Source organism: Dendropsophus ebraccatus, chromosome 9 (genome assembly GCF_027789765.1).
Source record: "Dendropsophus ebraccatus isolate aDenEbr1 chromosome 9, aDenEbr1.pat, whole genome shotgun sequence".
NCBI classification, from domain to species: domain Eukaryota; kingdom Metazoa; phylum Chordata; class Amphibia; order Anura; family Hylidae; genus Dendropsophus; species Dendropsophus ebraccatus.
Window position 1 is genome coordinate 108,903,266 of NC_091462.1, and position 19,735 is coordinate 108,923,000.

General features: G+C 43.9%; 1 protein-coding gene across 1 annotated transcript in view; it reads left to right on the plus strand.

Annotated features, from left to right (window-relative positions):
• The first annotated feature begins 5,109 nt into the window (after positions 1-5,109).
• SEC14L5 (SEC14 like lipid binding 5) overlaps positions 5,110-19,735 on the plus strand; it is a 51,743-nt gene continuing 37,117 nt past the window's right edge. Inside the window, exons 1-3 of the mRNA XM_069982159.1 lie at positions 5,110-5,224; positions 12,925-13,015; positions 17,919-18,000. Coding sequence (XP_069838260.1) covers positions 17,938-18,000 — 63 coding nt within the window. The 5' untranslated portion in view covers positions 5,110-5,224; positions 12,925-13,015; positions 17,919-17,937. The remainder of the gene's footprint in view (positions 5,225-12,924; positions 13,016-17,918; positions 18,001-19,735) is intronic.

A 19,735-nucleotide genomic window follows, 5' to 3' on the forward strand; every position in this document is an offset into this window, starting at 1 on the left:
TATACTGTGTGTGCATCAGTGATATAGTATGTGTGCATCAGTGATATAGTGTGTGTGCATCAGTGATATAGTATGTGGGCACCAGTGATATAGTGTGTGTGCATCAGTGATATAGTATGTGGGCATCAGTGATATAGTATGTGTGCACCAGTGATATAGTATGTGGGCATCAGTGATATAGTATGTGTGCATCAGTGATATAGTGTGTGTGCATCAGTGATATAGTACCTGAGCACCAGTGATATAGTATGTGTGCATCAGTGATATAGTATGTGGGCACCAGTGATATAGTATGTGTGCATCAGTGATATAGTGCGTGTGCATCAGTGATATAGTGCGTGTGCATCAGTGATATAGTATGTGTGCACCAGTGATATAGTGTGTGTGCACCAGTAATATAGTGTGTGGGCATCAGTGATATAGTACCTGAGCACCAGTGATATAGTATGTGGGCATCAGTGATATAGTATGTGGGCACCAGTGATATAGTATGTGAGCACCAGTGATATAGTATGTGGGCACCAGTGATATAGTATGTGGGCATCAGTGATATAGTATGTGGGCATCAGTGATATAGTGTGTGTGCATCAGTGATATAGTACCTGAGCATCAGTAATATAGTGTGTGTGCATCAGTGATATAGTGTGTGTGCATCAGTGATATAGTATGTGGGCATCAGTGATATAGTATGTGGGCATCAGTGATATAGTGTGTGGGCATCAGTGATATAGTGTGTGTGCACCAGTGATATAGTGTGTGTGCATCAGTGATATAGTATGTGGGCATCAGTGATATAGTATGTGGGCATCAGTGATATAGTATGTGGGCATCAGTGATATAGTATGTGTGCATCAGTGATATAGTACCTGAGCACCAGTGATATAGTATGTGGGCATCAGTGATATAGTGTGTGGGCATCAGTGATATAGTATGTGGGCATCAGTGATATAGTGTGTGGGCATCAGTGATATAGTGTGTGTGCATCAGTGATATAGTATGTGTGCATCAGTGATATAGTGTGTGGGCATCAGTGATATAGTACCTGAGCATCAGTGATATAGTATGTGGGCATCAGTGATATAGTATGTGGGCATCAGTGATATAGTATGTGGGCATCAGTGATATAGAGTGTGGGCATCAGTGATATAGTATGTGGGCATCAGTGATATAGTGTGTGGGCATCAGTGATATAGTACCTGAGCATCAGTGATATAGTATGTGGGCATCAGTGATATAGTATGTGTGCATCAGTGATATAGTATGTGTGCACCAGTAATATAGTATGTGGGCATCAGTGATATAGTATGTGGGCATCAGTGATATAGTGTGTGTGCATCAGTGATATAGTGTGTGGGCATCAGTGATATAGTATGTGGGCATCAGTGATATAGTATGTGGGCATCAGTGATATAGTATGTGTGCACCAGTAATATAGTATGTGGGCATCAGTGATATAGTATGTGGGCATCAGTGATATAGTGTGTGTGCATCAGTGATATAGTGTGTGGGCATCAGTGATATAGTATGTGTGCATCAGTGATATAGTATGTGGGCATCAGTGATATAGTGTGTGTGCATCAGTGATATAGTGTGTGTGCATCAGTGATATAGTATGTGGGCATCAGTGATATAGTATGTGGGCATCAGTGATATAGTGTGTGGGCATCAGTGATATAGTGTGTGGGCATCAGTGATATAGTGTGTGGGCATCAGTGATATAGTATGTGGGCATCAGTGATATAGTGTGTGGGCATCAGTGATATAGTGTGTGGGCATCAGTGATATAGTATGTGGGCATCAGTGATATAGTATGTGGGCATCAGTGATATAGTATGTGGGCACCAGTGATATAGTACCTGAGCATCAGTGATATACTGTGTGTGCATCAGTGATATAGTATGTGGGCATCAGTGATATAGTATGTGGGCATGTATGTGTGCACCAGTGATATAGTATGTGGGCATCAGTGATATAGTATGTGGGCATCAGTGATATAGTGTGTGTGCATCAGTGATATAGTGTGTGGGCATCAGTGATATAGTATGTGGGCATCAGTGATATAGTATGTGTGCACCAGTAATATAGTATGTGGGCATCAGTGATATAGTATGTGGGCATCAGTGATATAGTGTGTGTGCATCAGTGATATAGTGTGTGGGCATCAGTGATATAGTATGTGGGCATCAGTGATATAGTATGTGGGCATCAGTGATATAGTGTGTGTGCATCAGTGATATAGTATGTGGGCATCAGTGATATAGTATGTGGGCATCAGTGATATAGTATGTGGGCATCAGTGATATAGTGTGTGGGCATCAGTGATATAGTGTGTGGGCATCAGTGATATAGTGTGTGGGCATCAGTGATATAGTGTGTGGGCATCAGTGATATAGTGTGTGGGCATCAGTGATATAGTATGTGGGCATCAGTGATATAGTATGTGGGCATCAGTGATATAGTGCGTGGGCATCAGTGATACAGTGTGTGGGCATCAGTGATATAGTGTGTGGGCATCAGTGATATAGTGTGTGTGCATCAGTGATATAGTGTGTGTGCACCAGTGATATAGTGTGTGTGCATCAGTGATATAGTATGTGTGCATCAGTGATATAGTACCTGAGCACCAGTGATATAGTATGTGGGCATCAGTGATATAGTGTGTGGGCATCAGTGATATAGTGTGTGTGCATCAGTGATATAGTGTGTGTGCATCAGTGATATAGTATGTGTGCATCAGTGATATAGTGTGTGCATCAGTGATATAGTGTGTGCATCAGTGATATAGTGTGTGTGCATCAGTGATATAGTGTGTGTGCACCAGTGATATAGTATGTGGGCATCAGTGATATAGTACCTGAGCACCAGTGATATAGTATGTGGGCACCAGTGATATAGTATGTGTGCACCAGTGATATAGTGTGTGTGCATCAGTGATATAGTGTGTGTGCATCAGTGATATAGTGTGTGTGCACCAGTGATATAGTATGTGGGCACCAGTGATATAGTACCTGAGCACCAGTGATATAGTATGTGGGCATCAGTGATATAGTGTGTGTGCATCAGTGATATAGTACCTGAGCACCAGTGATATAGTGTGTGTGCACCAGTGATATAGTGTGTGTGCATCAGTGATATAGTGTGTGTGCATCAGTGATATAGTGTGTGTGCACCAGTGATATAGTATGTGTGCACCAGTGATATAGTGTGTGTGCATCAGTGATATAGTACCTGAGCACCAGTGATATAGTATGTGTGCACCAGTGATATAGTGTGTGTGCACCAGTGATATAGTGTGTGTGCACCAGTGATATAGTGTGTGGGCATCAGTGATATAGTATGTGTGCATCAGTGATATAGTGTGTGGGCACCAGTGATATAGTACCTGAGCATCAGTGATATAGTATGTGTGCACCAGTGATATAGTACCTGAGCACCAGTGATATAGTATGTGGGCACCAGTGATATAGTACCTGAGCACCAGTGATATAGTATGTGGGCACCAGTGATATAGTATGTGGGCATCAGTGATATAGTGTGTGTGCATCAGTGATATAGTGTGTGTGCATCAGTGATATAGTATGTGGGCATCAGTGATATAGTATGTGGGCATCAGTGATATAGTATGTGGGCATCAGTGATATAGTGTGTGGGCATCAGTGATATAGTGTGTGGGCATCAGTGATATAGTATGTGGGCATCAGTGATATAGTATGTGGGCACCAGTGATATAGTATGTGGGCATCAGTGATATAGTACCTGAGCACCAGTGATATAGTATGTGGGCACCAGTGATATAGGACCTGAGCACCAGTGATATAGTATGTGGGCATCAGTGATATAGTATGTGTGCACCAGTGATAGTGAGTATGTGTGCACTAGTGATAGTAGTACCTGAGCATCAGTAATATAGTACCTGTGCACCAGTGATAGTGAGTATGTGTGCACTAGTGATAGTAGTTCCTGTACACCAGTGATAGTGAGTATGTGTGCACTAGTGATAGTAGTACCTGCACACCAGTGATATAGTATGTGTGCACCAGTGATATAGTATGTGTGCACTAGTGATAATAGTACCTGCACACCAATGATAGTGAGTAGGAGTGCACTAGTGATAGCAGTACCTGTACACCAGTGATAGTGAGTATGTGTGCACCAGTGATAGTGAGTATGTGTGCACCAGTGATAGTGAGTATGTGTGCACTAGTGATAGCAGTACCTGTACACCAGTGATAGTGAGTATGTGTGCACCAGTGATAGTGAGTATGTGTGCACTAGTGATAGTAGTTCCTGCACACCAGTGATAGTGAGTATGTGTGCACCAGTGATAGTGAGTAGGAGTGCACTAGTGATAGCAGTACCTGCACACCAGTGATATAGTATGTGTGCACCAGTGATAGTATGTGTGCACTAGTGATAGTAGTTCCTGCACACCAGTGATATAGTATGTGTGCACTAGTGATAGCAGTACCTGTACACCAGTGATAGTGAGTAGGAGTGCACTAGTGATAGTAGTACCTGTACACCAGTGATATAGTATGTGTGCACTAGTGATAGCAGTACCTGTACACCAGTGATAGTGAGTATGTGTGCACCAGTGATAGTGAGTATGTGTGCACCAGTGATAGTGAGTATGTGTGCACCAGTGATAGTGAGTATGTGTGCACCAGTGATAGTGAGTATGTGTGCACTAGTGATAGCAGTACCTGTACACCAGTGATAGTGAGTATGTGTGCACTAGTGATAGCAGTACCTGTACACCAGTGATAGTGAGTATGTGTGCACTAGTGACAGGTTTGATATCTGTGTGATCTGTGTGAGCGCCCCCCTTCCCAGGTGGTCAGTAATAACCATTGATCGCTGTCACCAGTGATTGATGGTGGTGGGCGGGGCTTAGCTGTGATTGACAGATGTGGATGACAGCTGTTGCGCAGCGGTAGAGGCGGTGCAGCAGGTTGGGCAGATTGTGTGTGACAGCCGGATAACCTGCACGGTCCTCAGCACCATCCACAGAACTTACAGCAGAAGTTATTACACAGGTCACTCCGAGATGGTGATGGAGCACTGACTGCCGCAGGTTAGAGGTCAGGGGTCAGCAGGGAGGGGGCGGAGAGAGCTGGAGAATCTGCAGGTGAGGACAGATGGGACCACACCAGGCGTGCAGACCAGGAGACGGCTCACAAGTGGAGTGACCTGGAAAGTGGAGATGGCGCCGGCTGCAGAGGAGGTGAGCACTGTCCATGGGGTCTGCTCGGGAGGGGTAGGGGGGGCTATTATTTATTGCATTTTCAGGCACTTTCTCAGGGTGCCCCCCCCCCACTCATTTGGTTTGTCCCATTTTGCGACAGAAATTTGCTGCCATATTTTGTGTAACTGTATTGCTATGGGCGTCATACTGCGACTTTGTTATATTTTCCATCATTACCTGTGCTCATTCTGTAGTGTAGAGATGCAGGAGTGCACCTGTGATTGCTGTCAGTGAATGGGAGCGCACACGCCTGTGATTGCTGTCAGTGAATGGGAGCGCACACGCCTGTGATTGCTGTCAGTGAATGGGAGCGCACACACCTGTGATTGCTGACAGTGAATGGGAGAGCACACACCTGTGATTGCTGTCAGTGAATGGGAGCGCACACACCTGTGATTGCTGTCAGTGAATGGGAGCGCACACGTCTGTGATTGCTGTCAGTGAATAGGAGCGCACACACCTGTGATTGCTGTCAGTGAACGGGAGCGCACACACCTGTGATTGCTTTCAGTGAATAGGAGCGCACACACCTGTGATTGCTGTCAGTGAGTAGAAGCACACACCTGCTGGTCTCCTGTCCTGACCCCCTACTTCTCACTATTATCGGGACCGGATCCTCCACTGGGTCCCATCTCTACTTGGTGGAGGCTTTTCTTTCTTTAACAGCAAGCAGAGATCTTGAATAAAATTTTGAATTTAATGCTTTCCAGTAATTTCAGAAGATTTAAAGAAAAAAATGCTTAAAGTGACACTGTCCCCCCTTTGTGCATTCTGACATCTCTACACAGGTGTAAATGGTAAATTTAGCAGTTTTCATACCTTATTTTATATCCTATGTCATGGTGCTTGTTCAAGTAATAAGTCATCTTTTATGAACTGCAGATTGTGTTAAGTGGGCGGGGCCTCGCAACATTAGCGCCACTTAGCCCCGCTGGCGGCCATTGGTGAGCCGACCTAGAGGGGGTGGGGCCTAGAGCTTTAGGCCAGCCTGTTCCAATGGCTGGTGAGTGGGTGGGGCCAACAGTTATGGGCGGGGCTAAGTGGTGCTAATGCTGTGAGGCCCCGCCCACTTAACATAATCTGCAGTTGATAAAAGATGACTTTTTACTTAAACAAGCACCGTGACGTATGATATAAAATAAGGTATAAAACCTGCTAAATTTACCCATTACACCTGTGTAGAGATGTCAGAATGCACAAAGGGGGGGACAGTGTCACTGTCGTTTCATTTTTTTATTTTTTTTTCCAGAAATCAATAGTCCAGGCGATTTTAAGAAACTTTGTAATTGGGTTTATTAGGCAAATCTGTCATTATCTGCATTCAAAAAGACTTTCCCCAGGTTCCCCCCCTCCCTCCTCTCTCTCATTCACTGCTCATTATCACCAAATCTCGACTCTTTTACATCAGTCGGGCCCTGTGTAACCTATGGAGAGGGGAGGAGGGAGATTAGTCACCAGAAGAGAGCAGAGAACAACGCATTACACAGCAGGAGCTGTGTGAAAGCCACTATTCAGAGGTCAGAGAGGTCAGTGCTGACTTCAGAGGAGATAGCCCGGTGATGTAGCTGTAAATTAACTCTTTGTTGTCCTGTTTTGGTGCCTCATCTGAAAACCATGAAGACAGGGGGGAGAGCGTCAAACTGCTTTTTCATGATCAAATTTTTCAGCTAATAAACCCAATTACAAAGTTTCTTAAAATCGCCTGGACTATTGATTTCTGCAAAAAATGAAACGACAGTGACACTTTACCTGGTTCCATGAACCCTTCAGAGAGGTGACAACTTTAGTGCTGTCACTGCTGTTATACAGCTATTTCTCCCTCTCAGGGGATGGCACCAGGACTGGCCTCTTGGTCAGCAGTACTTAGACCTGAACTTCCCTTTCCTTACTTCTCAGTCACACACAGCACAGCACCTACTAGACAGAACATCCTGATACTGTGCTAGGGGATAAACGTTACTATAGATGGCTTTCCTTTACTTCTCTGGCCAGTCACACAGCACAGCACCTTCTCCTCTCTGGTATTTACACAAGCAACAGCTTTATGCGTTGTGGGATGAGAGAGAAGCCTTGATTAACCTTTGAGAAACAAGCGTGGTTCATCTTCAGCAGGCAGACTGACTTAGTGTATAGGTAAAGTACACAGCCGAGGCTCTCTCCTGAACATAGCACATGCTAAGCTCCACTCCTGCTTCCTGTGTTCTGTCTTGGTTTGTCTGTTACTTGAGACAGATTTCCGCTAACAACGGGCAATGGTCAGCAGATAAGTGAGACACCTAGTGGCCAGGACTTCAGAGCTGTTTTCCTGGGGTAAGGAGTGATTTTTCAGATATATACTTACAGATCCCATAAGCTATGACAAGGAGGACAGTTATGTAAGACGCCAGCGACCAGTAAGCTGTAAGATAATATAATATAACGCTTGTATAGGCGGACGCTTCTCATTTGCATTGTGATATGGCCGCCCTGAGCTTGTGATAAATAATACTGGAAGTCCACAAATGCAAAACCTTCTCCTGCACCCCCGTCACACGCTCACATATACACTACTCCTTGTGTGTGTCACTATGGATGATAGTGCGGTGTAGATACTGCTGCACGCCGGCCGCCATACCTGACTGCAGCCATGCAAATCCCTCAGGAATCCTGGTGTCACCGCCACGCTCAGCACCCGGATCATTTGTGTTTTACCCTTCACATCATTTGTTTGTGTGCAGCCGGATTATATGGAGATTAACAGACGCAAAACCAAAGTCACTCAGCTTTCCCAGGCCCCTGAATGCTGCAGCTGCCTTGTTTTATATGACTGCTTAGGTAGATTCTAAGAAAAGCTGGGTGACAACTCCTATAAGTAACTTCCATGTGGGTCGTCATGTGTACCCAGCTTTCCTAGGTTCTGTAGTGTGAAAGCCACCTATTCACACAGCACCTGTGTGAACAGTGGCTATTTTAGTGGATATTCAGCTTTCCAACACTCCTGAATGGTAAAACAGCCTGGTCACATGATTAATGATGGATGGCCTTATTTCAATTCATGTCTGGGTTACAACAATATGGAGCATCATATGTCACCCAGCTTTTCTAGGTTCCTCAATGGCAGAGCTGCCTAGCTTCAAACAATGCAACCACAGAAAAAGTTGTCACCCAGATTTTCCAAGCCCCTGAATGGCAACGTTGCAGAGTGGATGGATATGTGATTGTATAGCCGTGCTGGTTTGGTGTTCACAACTTGCAGGAGCTAGAAAGGCTTCCATATGGGCTGTCACCCAGCTTTCCAAAGCCTCTGCATGGTAAGCTGCAGTTACACTGTACACGGGAATGTAACTGCAGAACATGATACATTTACCATTCAGGATTTTAATAAAGCTGGATTGCTACGCATGGGAGAATGAGAATAGTGGCCATATGACTTTTCACTCAGCTTTCCCAGATGTCTGAATGGCAAAGCAACCTATGTATGTAGTAGATAAGGTACGGCTTGACTCAGAAACGGTTACAACTCTTGTAGGAGATGGGATTACAAACACATTGTCACCCAGCATTCCCAGGCCCCTGAACTCCACTGTTGCCTCATGTTATATAATTTCTTAGGTAGATTCTAGGAAAGAGGGGTTTTGTATTCATGACTCTCAGAAAGATGGGTTACAATAACCTCTGTGGGTGGTCACTCAGCTTTGCCATGCAAACCATGGTCACCCAACTTTTCCATGACCCTGAATGGCAGCATTAGCACGTTACATGGTGGATGACTATATAACTATATAGCCAGGCCAATCTGCAGTTTACAACTCTAAGTATGTGGAGGCTGATGTGGGTCCCATATGGGCTCTCACCCAGCTTTACCAGGCTCCTCAAAGGCAAAGCAGCCTTGTTACATAGTGGATGATGTACGGCTCAATTTACATTCTTCACTCTCAGAAATGGAAGATGGATTTACCAACTCTTGGTCACCCAGCTTTCCAAGGCTTCTGAATGACAATGTTGGGGAATATGGATCTACCATTACGAAAACTGGATAATAACCTGTATGGGAGCTGAGCAGTGACACTATGACTGGTAAAAGCAACCAAAATATACAGTAAGAGGGATGGAGCTGCCATTCAGGACTGTAGTAAAGCTGGGTCGGGTGAGAATAGTGGCCATACAGGCTGTCACCCAGCTTTCCTAGGAACAAGATATAACTAGGATACAGCTTTTCCTGCTAATCCTGGAGTCTTGGGGCGTTGGGAAGACATCGGTCCTGACCTTGAAGGGTCGTCTTTGGCGCGGGACTTGTTGCTGGCGCCAACGTTCTGTACTTTTCTGCGCCTTTGAGCTGTAATTAGAGTTTTTATTGTCCGATATCCATGGAAAGATCTTGTCCTTGAGAAGGTGGCATACTGATCGACTGATAGGCGGAGGCAGGAAATCTGAGCATACAGCGCTGTATTACTAGAGAAGCTGATCTGGGCAGGCAGGCCTCCTCTATATACCATCATCTCAGCCATATACCTCACTGCAGCCCAGATTGGGCATTTCATGTTATATGGGCCTATTATAGTCCATGGCACTGCCCATACCCCTTTCCTTCTTAATCCGAGGTCTGTTTGACCATAAATCGTCCATTATAGCACATTTAAAGGGGTTGCGGCACCTACTTTGAAAACATCAGATTTTGTAGATTTTTTTTCTCTCCGTCTAAGACTTTATCATATGTTTATTAAACTATTTTTTTTATCCCAAACTTAAATCGTTTCAGAAATCAGTGTTCAGGAAATGGGGGCGCTATTGCATTGGTTTCAATAAAAAACCTTTGCTGTGCTGTCAGTGGTGGTGAAAAGTGGTATTGCAAGTAACTCAAAACTGCTAAAAGATTTATTGGGAACATCCTAGAGAAACGGGAGACGCGTCAATCTAATCGGGAAGACCAGATCTATTATGTTATGTCTTCTAGAAGATGACTGACCCTCACCAAGGTCCCGGACTATAATGTGACTTATGTAAGACACGTCTGCTTCCAGCCATGAAGGGCTGTACATGTAACCCAATAGGTGCATTTCTGGGTATTGATATGGGGGTAGGGGGGAGGCGCTGGCGAACTCTCAAAGCTCCCGTGTGTAACCGTATCCCGCGGAATGAACGTCTCATAATTCACTGAAATTGGAAGCAAAGGATTTCTACGATACTAATAAAACAGGATTATGTGTAAGGAACCCGAGACGTACCGGGGACAAGGGCGAGACGGACTCTTCAGGTGGGCGATCCCAGCCAGAGGCTGATATGATGGGATTCATGTCATCCCCATGTAGTTCACACAGCTGTATTTTGTTACAATGTATCAGTTGGCACCAAGCACTGTATCACATATTTCTAAGATCTCAGCTTGTTGTCAATGAACGGAACATAAAATAGAAATGATATCAGAGGTAAATCTTGGTCATACCGCTATATACCGTCATGTTCCTGTACCGTTGCCATTCAGGAGTCTGAGAAAGCTGAATTACAAGGTGCATTGGCAGCAACATTGAGTTGTACTAAACTTTACTGAAAGTTCGGAATCTCCTCATATAGTAATAACGTCACCTCATCCCAGCATAACAAGACTCGCCATTCAGGAGTGTGAGAAAGCTGTAGCAGGGGGCATATTGGTGTCCACCTAACTTTCCTAAACTACTGAATGGCAAATGTTGTCAGATATATAGTAACAGACCTACAGGGCTCCATGTCACCCCATAACAAGGCTTTAAGTGTGTTTAACCTTTGTGCCTATTGGATATATATATGGGGGACATTTATCAAACATGGTGTAAAGTGAAACTGGCTCAGTTGCCCCTAGCAACCAATCAGATTCCACCTTTCATTTTCCAAAGAGTCTCTGAGGAATGAAAGGTGGAATCTGATTGGTTGCTAGGGGCGACTGAGCCAGTTTCACATTACACCATGTTTGACAAATCTCCCCCATTGTATATATAATTCCATCCAACTTTCTTGGGTTCCTGACTTCTTAGTTGTACAGCAGCACATCTTCAAGAAGGCAAATTTGTCATTCGGGAGTCTGAGAAAGTTTGGAAGCATCACATATCCCTATGGGAGTTGTTTCCATATCACCTATAACCCAGCTTTCCCAGAATCCTGAAAAGCAAATCTTTTTCCTTACACAAGAGCAGCCCTGAAGTGGCGTCATACAGCCACCTCGTGACATAGACCTGTCATTCAGAAGTCTGAGAAAGCTGGGTGGTGACTTTTGTGCCTATTAAAGTTCAGTGCTGACATATACTGCAGCTTTCTTAGACATCCTGACTGTACACTAACACCGTCAGCACTTTCATATCTCTGCATAAGGAGACAAGTTTGTCATTCAGGGGTATGAGAAAGTATGGGAGCAACACCTACCATACTATGAAAACTATATTGCTTTCCATATTGTATTGGTTTTAACTTTAGCTTTCCCAGAATCCTGAAGAAGGCAGGTCCTGACTATACAATAAGAAGGCAAGTCCTGCTCATACTGCAACCCCTTAAGGGTGCGTTCACATATACAGGATCTGCAGCAGATTTGAAGGCCCAGAGTTACTTTGCATTGAATCTGCAACTTCAAATCTGCGCCATCAAATCTGCTGCAGATCCTGTACGTGTGAACGCACCCTAAAGGGGTACTTTGGTGAGAATCTTTTTCAGAAAGTTATATAGCTTTATAATTTACTTCTATTTAAAAATTTCCAGTCTTCCAGTACTTATCAGCTGCTGTATGTCCTGCAGGGAGTGGTGTATTCTCTCCAGTCTGACACAGTGCTCTCTGCTGCCACCTCTGTCCATGTCAGGAACTGTCCAGAGCAGTAGTAAATCCCCATAGGAAACCTTTCTTGCTCTGGACAGTTCCTGACATGGACAGAGGTGGCAGCAGAGAGCACAGTTGATTTGAAAGGGAAAGAAAAGCACAGGAGTATCCCTTTAAGACAAATCTTCTATTTAGGAAGCTGAAAAAAGTTTGGAGGCAACCCTTCTCCTTGTTGAAGCCTTTTCCATATTAGTCTTAAGCCATCTTTCCCAGAATCCTGAATGGCGTGGCTTCCTAAAGTGCTGCCACACTGCTGTCTCACAGTACAGGTTTGCCGTTCAGGAGTCTGGTGAAGCTGGGTGCGTTTTTTTTCACCTCTTTCAGGGTTGTTTGTAGGGTCAGGATCAGGAGAGTGACAACGTCCCCGCAGCACATACAATTCTGTCACCAAAATAGCCGCCCGGTGTCAGGCTGCAGCTCCTTCCGTCTCACCATGTGGGTATCTATGAAACCGGGTCACATTACAGCTTTATGTTACGCCAGCCGGTCCGCAGCCCCGCTGCTAGCCCTAGTCTGTGTAGTGGAGACCTGACTGTGTACGCTACCTTCCTGCGATCGCCCCCATCCTTCACCTGCAGGAAATAGTGGAAGCAGACGGAGCGCAGAGAGGTGGCCGGATCACGTAAGGTTATATGGGGAAAGGCTGGGACTACACGACCATTCAGATCTCCAGAGATTTCAAGGGACAGTAATTCAGCTGCAGGTCAAAGCCTGACTGATGGCCACACTGGCTACCACCTGAGAATGGGCTGTATGGAATCTGTAACCGCATGACAGAACCTCATGGACTGGCTGTAGTATGAGGTGATGTTCTCCACGGGTAATAATTATTCTCTCACACGTCTTTGTTCCTTTATTTCAGAGAATTTACAGGAAGCTCCAAATGTGGCCTGTGTAGGGATCTGACTCCATGTCACACTGATCACCTGACAACCTGGATTACCTGCACCAAGGTACTTACTGTCTATACCAGGTCTGATCCCCTATAGAAATTATATTTATAATATTTACACATCCCTTTATACAAGAATATAAGCGCTATAATACTGCCTACTATATACAAGAATATAACTTTTATAATACTGCCCCCTATATACAGGAATATAACTACTATAATACTGCTGCTATATACAGGAATATAACTACTATAATACTGCTCCTATATACAAAAATATAACTACTATAATACTGCTCCTATATACAAGAATATAACTACTATAAGCACAAGCAAATAGATGTGTTGGCACTATCAGTGACCCGTAATTTGTGTGGAGCTGTTTGTGTATTCAGGTTAAGTGACTTTGTGAGATGAGGAGCGTTGTAGTCTTTGTTGACTGAGTAATCTCAGTGACATTCATGCATCATAGTGGTGCTCAGCGTAAATGAGAAAGCAATTCATTTAATCAGCACAAGCCATTGAGGAAGTAAAGACCAGCGGCACTCACCGGGTTGATGCAGTGATGGTGATTTATTGGTAAGATGTCATCTTGCAGATAAGCTCAGGGCAGGGGGAGACAGGTCCAGAGGTGCTGTGCACCCGCGAAACGGCCGTCGCCACGGTGCACAGCACCTCTGGACCTGTCTCCCCCTGCCCTGAGCTTATCTGCAAGATGACATCTTACCAATAAATCACCATCACTGCATCAACCCGGTGAGTGCCGGTGGTCTTTACTTCCTCAATGGCTTGTGCTGATATAACTACTATAATACTGCTCCTATATACAAGAATATAACTACTATAATACTGCCCCCTATATACAGGAATATAACTACTATAGTACTGCTCCTATATACCAGAATATAACTACTATAATACTGTCCCTATATACAAGAATATAACTATTATAATATTGCTCCCTATATACAAGAATATAACTACTATAATACTGCTCCTATATACAGGAATATAACTACTATAATACTGCTCCTATATACAAGAATATAACTACTATAATACTGCTCCTATATACAGGAATATAACTGCTATAATACTGCTCCTATATACAAGAATATAACTACTATAATACTGCTCCTATATACAAGAATATAACTACTATAATACTGCTCTTATATACAGGAATATAACTAATATAATACTGCTCCTATATACAGGAATATAACTACTATAATACTGCCTCCTATATACAGGAATATAACTACTATAATACTGCTCCTATATACAAGTATATAACTACTATAATACTGCTCCTATATACAAGAATATAACTACTATAGTACTGCTCTTATATAGAGGACTATAAGTACTATAATCCTGCAGTGTTTCTCGTGCTGTGTAATATATATATATATATATATATATATATATATATATATATATATATGTGTGTTATAGATCAGTATTCTGTCCAGTATATAGATGCCGCCATTGTTACACATAAATAATATACATATCTATAGTATAGCTGGATAGGGATTGCAGCAGGTCTTATAGTCCTCCGCTCTCTTATTACAGCAGGTTACGGTGTAGCTGCCAATTTATGTGCTGAAGTGAAAGAGAAGGCCTTTTATTCCTCCTCCCACACGTTCCTTCTGGTGCGGAGCAGCACAATGCAGGGCGCGCGTCGCTGTGTGGCGGGGCTAGGACTTGCCAGCCTCCTACCGGCTTTGAAGGCTTAGGGACGCGGCAGTACAAGGAGCATTTGTGTTCTTCTCAAGCAGGGCATTGTCCCGGTAATGTGCGGCGACTGGCGGTGGTCCTCCCACGGCACGCTCCACTACCAGCGCTGTCCCCCTGTGCCTGGTAAAAGAGTCCTTGTTATTTTTAGAAGGGGAAACATTGTCACTAGTGGATGTGATGCGGATGGGAGTGATCCTCCTCGGCTGTCTGCCTCCACCATGCGTTACATGGAGGGGGACACCACGGTCAGAGGTGACATGGACTCAGACCAGTTCTGTTGTCTCCTCTTTCCAAATGTTTTACCTCTTTTAGTATTAGAGCTGCAGTTTGTGCTCCAGAGCTGTATTCAGTTTAGTTGACACTGGAGTTAGACGTTTTAGTGGCCACAGAGAATAGTTTTTGGTCACCTGAGTGGAGTTGCCGAACTGTTGGGTTTGGCAGTAGTCTCCGAACCCAGACACTCTGCATTGTACTCCCGGTGTCTAGAGAATTTGCATGCTGCCCATTGGCTGCCAGGAAAACATGGATATAACCTATGGCAGGGGTACTCAGCAACTTTTAGTGAAGGTCCACTTACCGGGTCTATTGTCTGAGCTGAACATCAGTAGTAAACATGTTGTGCTCCCCCAGTAGTATATAAACACCCTGTGCACCCCCCCAGTAGTATATACACCGCTCTGTTCTCCCAAGTAGTATATAGACCCCCGCTTTGTGCTCCCCAGTAGTATATAGCTCCCTGTGTGCTCCCCCAGTAATATATAGACCCCAGCTTTGTGCTCTCCCAGTAGTATAAAGCCCCCCGCTTTGTGCTCCCCAGTAGTATATAGCCCCCGCTGTGTGCTCCCCCAGTAGTATATAGACCCCTGCTTTGTGCTCCTCAGTAGTATATAGCCCCCCTGTGTACTCCCCCAGTAGTATATAGCCCCCCTGTGTGCTCCCCCAGTAGTATATAGACCCCAGCTTTGTGCTCCCCAGTAGTATATAGCCCCCCTGTGCACTCCCCCAGTAATATATATACTCCCTGTGCTCCCCCAGTAGTATATAGCCCCCTTGCTGTGTGCTCCCCCAGTTATATAGCCCCCCTGTGCTCCCCCTCCCATATAGCATATAACATAACAAAACAAAACAAACACTTATACTCACCTGGGTCCGGCATCTCCTCTTGTCCTGGCGTCGGCGCTCCAGTGACGTCACTCGAGCGACAAAACCAGAGATAGGAAAGAGCGGCCTCTTGTGACCGCTGCGGCCACAATAGTGACTGACAGGAAGGGAGCCAATAGCTCCCTTTCTGTCAGTGCTGCTCCTGCACGGTAACTATGAGTGCTTGTTACGAGCGCTTATAGTTACTGTGCAGAGAAGAGCAGCGCAGCTCAGTATACAGGTATACTAAGCTGCAGCAGGGGTCCGGACAGCCGTCCGCCAGTTAAGGACCCCTGACCTATGGCCTATGGCTGTGCCCATGTTTTCTAGGACTCCCTAGGGCGGCATCTAATTTCTCCAGCTGCCGATAGTCCAAGTGTTCGAGTTCGGACAACATTGCTGAACCCAACAGTTCGGCAACTTTGCTGAACCCTGGTGGTCACTTATAGGCAGATTACTATTCCTACTCCGTCTTCTTTCCTCCCGCTTCTTGTGTACGATAAGCCAACCATACCTGCCAATGGGGTCTACATCTTGTCAGGGCTATCCACCACCTGGTCTAGAATATCAACCCTATGACTGGATAAGCCCGGTCATCGGTGGTCACCAGTGGATCTGCTGTCCGTACATGTTGATGGCCAATGTCTCCACTACTAAGGACCACTTGTCTGCCCAATGTCAGGCGGGCCCCAGCCCTTCCCAAAAGCAGCAGATTACATAACACAAGCCATGTGACCATAGACACCCGCTCCCCAGCTCACCATCTAATTCAAGGAACGGCCTCTGACGTCTATGAGCCCCAAGAGGGCGGTATTTTTATAAGAGCAGGAAATGTTGGAGCAATAAGGACGTTCCCAGTGGTTCTCGCAGTCTTCCGAGGATCAACCTTCCAGATGACAGTTTCCAAGAAAGTCCGATAATAGATGTAATACGTGAAGGTGTGCAAGAGGTAGAAGACACTGACAGGTCAGACTGGAGGAGCGGAGGTGCGGAGGTAACAGCTGGAGGGCAGGTATGGGGGGAGCAGTATATCCATGACGTTTCGGCTTCTACTCCATGGTATCTGATCGGACATGAAGCCAATGGGACTGACTTCTTTTTCGACCACTTTTCTCCTTCCCGTTCTTCTTTTTGCTCTGTGTCAGGGCGCCCCCCTCAGTATCCTGTAGTGTGACTAAGTGCGTTTTTTTAATTTATGTTTTATAGTGAACAGTCAGATGGATCATTTACGTCCTTGAGGTATATGGCAGCTTTATGGAACCTCCGGAGGCTGTGTAGTTAGAAAGTAACTTGACCCCTGTGTCTCTGCACATCCATGGGTGTTGTATGCGCTCCCTTCATGGCGTTATATTACTTACACAGTGACCCCACCAGCAGAATATTGATTGCAGCTCTGGAGTATAAAACAGGATATAACTCAGGATCAGTAATGTAATGTATGTACACAGTGACCCCACCAGCAGAATAGTGAGTGCAGCTCTGGAGTATAAAACAGGATGTAACTCGGGATCAGTCATGTAATGTATGTACACAGTGACCCCACCAGCAGAATAGTGATTGCAGCTCTGGAGTATAAAACAGGATATAACTCGGGATCAGTAATGTAATGTATGTACACAGTGACCCCACCAGCAGAATAGTGAGTGCAGCTCTGGAGTATAATACAGGATGTAACTCAGGATCAGTAATGTATCCAGAAGTTTTGATCCGTCAGTAATTTTCCTCAATTAAAGAAATCCCTCTAATCTCTTTCACTATATCTGACCTTCACTTCATGTCACTCGGTGATGTCATAAGTTCTTATTGATCTGAGCCTGATCATTGGTTACGGCAGGTGAATGTCTGTCTGGGCCGGTGCGCAGGTGAAAACTTCCTAGATCTCATCAGACCATAGAGATATAAGACAGGGTGACTATTTCCTTATTTCCAGGATATTGCATCTTAATCAATCGGTTCTACTTCCCAAACGTTCTCTGCTGTGTTCCCCTCCCCCAAAGGATTAACTCTTCTATGTTACAGGGACGAGGAACTGAGCACCTTCTTCCTGACAAGTCATCACTTCTTACTTATATTTACAGACCAAGACCGGGACACAAGATGGTTCAGAAATACCAGTCACCTGTGCGGGTCTACAAGTACCCATTTGAGCTGGTCATGGCGGTGAGTACATATAGTGATACCGAGCATGCTGGTATAACCTGGGTATATAATAATATATATAATTATATTCTTATACATAGGGGTGAGTATTATAGAAGTTATATTGTTGTATATAGGAGCAGTATTATAGTAGTTATATTCTTGTATATAGGAGCAGTATTATAGTAGTTATATTCCTGTATATAGGAGCAGTATTATAATAGTTATATTCCTGTATATAGGAGCAGTATTATAGTAGTTATATTCTTGTATATAGGAGCAGTATTATAGTAGTTATATTCCTGTATATAGGGGGCAGTATTATAGTAGTTATATTCTTGTATATAGGAGCAGTATTATAGTAGTTATATTCTTGTATATAGGGGGCAGTATTATAGTAGTTATATTCTTGTATATAGGAGCAGTATTATAGTAGTTATATTCCTGTATATAGGGAGCAGTATTATAGTAGTTATATTCTTGTATATAGGAGCAGTGTTACAGTAGTTATATTCCTGTATATAGGAGAAGTATTATAGTAGTTATATTCTTGTATATAGGAGCAGTATTATAGTAGTTATATTCCTGTATATAGGGGGCAGTATTATAGTAGTTATATTCCTGTATATAGGGAGCAGTATTATAGTAGTTATATTCTTGTATATAGGAGCAGTATTATAGTAGTTATATTCTTGTATATAGGAGCAGTATTATAGTAGTTATATTCTTGTATATAGGAGCAGTATTATAGTAGTTATATTCCTGTATATAGGAGTAATATTATAGTAGTTATATCCTTGTATATAGGAGCAGTATTATAGTAGTTATATTCTTGTATATAGGAGCAGTATTATAGTAGTTATATTCCTGTATATAGGAGCAGTATTATAGTAGTTATATTCTTGTATATAGGAGCAGTATTATAGTAGTTATATTCTTGTATATAGGAGCAGTATTATATTAGTTATATTCTTAATAGCTGTATATTTTAGTATAGTATAGTATATGTTGGTACAGGTTGATACATTTGGGGAACTGGGAAATGTTACCCAATCTGTGCCATAGAGCGGTCCACATGAATGACGCAATGACTCTGGCCTGGAGCCACCAGCGATATATGAGCCACCGATCACTCTCACACGGCTTTGTCTTCATGTTCTGTACAACGTTGACGTCACACTACTTGTTCTCCATCAAGAGATGAGTAGAGACGGAGACTTAACCCTTTCTCAGCTGCAGTGTGACCGGCACCCTTGACATTTATTGGCTCCTAGTGTGTTCCGAAACGGAAGCACATTCAAGTACAGAGGGGGGAGGGATAGAAGCTAATAGCTGGAAACAAGTCAGACTACAACCTTCTACAGTGAACTATTATTGGCCCCTGCAGCGATATCAGAACAAAACCACTGCATGTTGTCAACTCTGTCATTGTGTCAGAAATCTAGTACTGACAGAAAAAATCCAGGAATAGTGATGTCATTAGAGTCAATGACCGAGCCAACGACAGTGTTTTCTAATGTAGGTATGTCCCCAGTGTACTGAAATATATCTATAATACTGCCCCTAAATACAAGAATATAACTACTATAATACTAAGGCTGCATTCACACTTTCAATGTTTTTCCCGGTCCGTGATTGTGGTCCGGCAGCTACCTCCGTGATCCGTGCAAAACAGTCAGTTTTTCATCCGTTTTGCATCCGTGTCCGTTTTTTTCATGGATCTGTGTTAAAGGATTTTAAATTACATTGATTACAT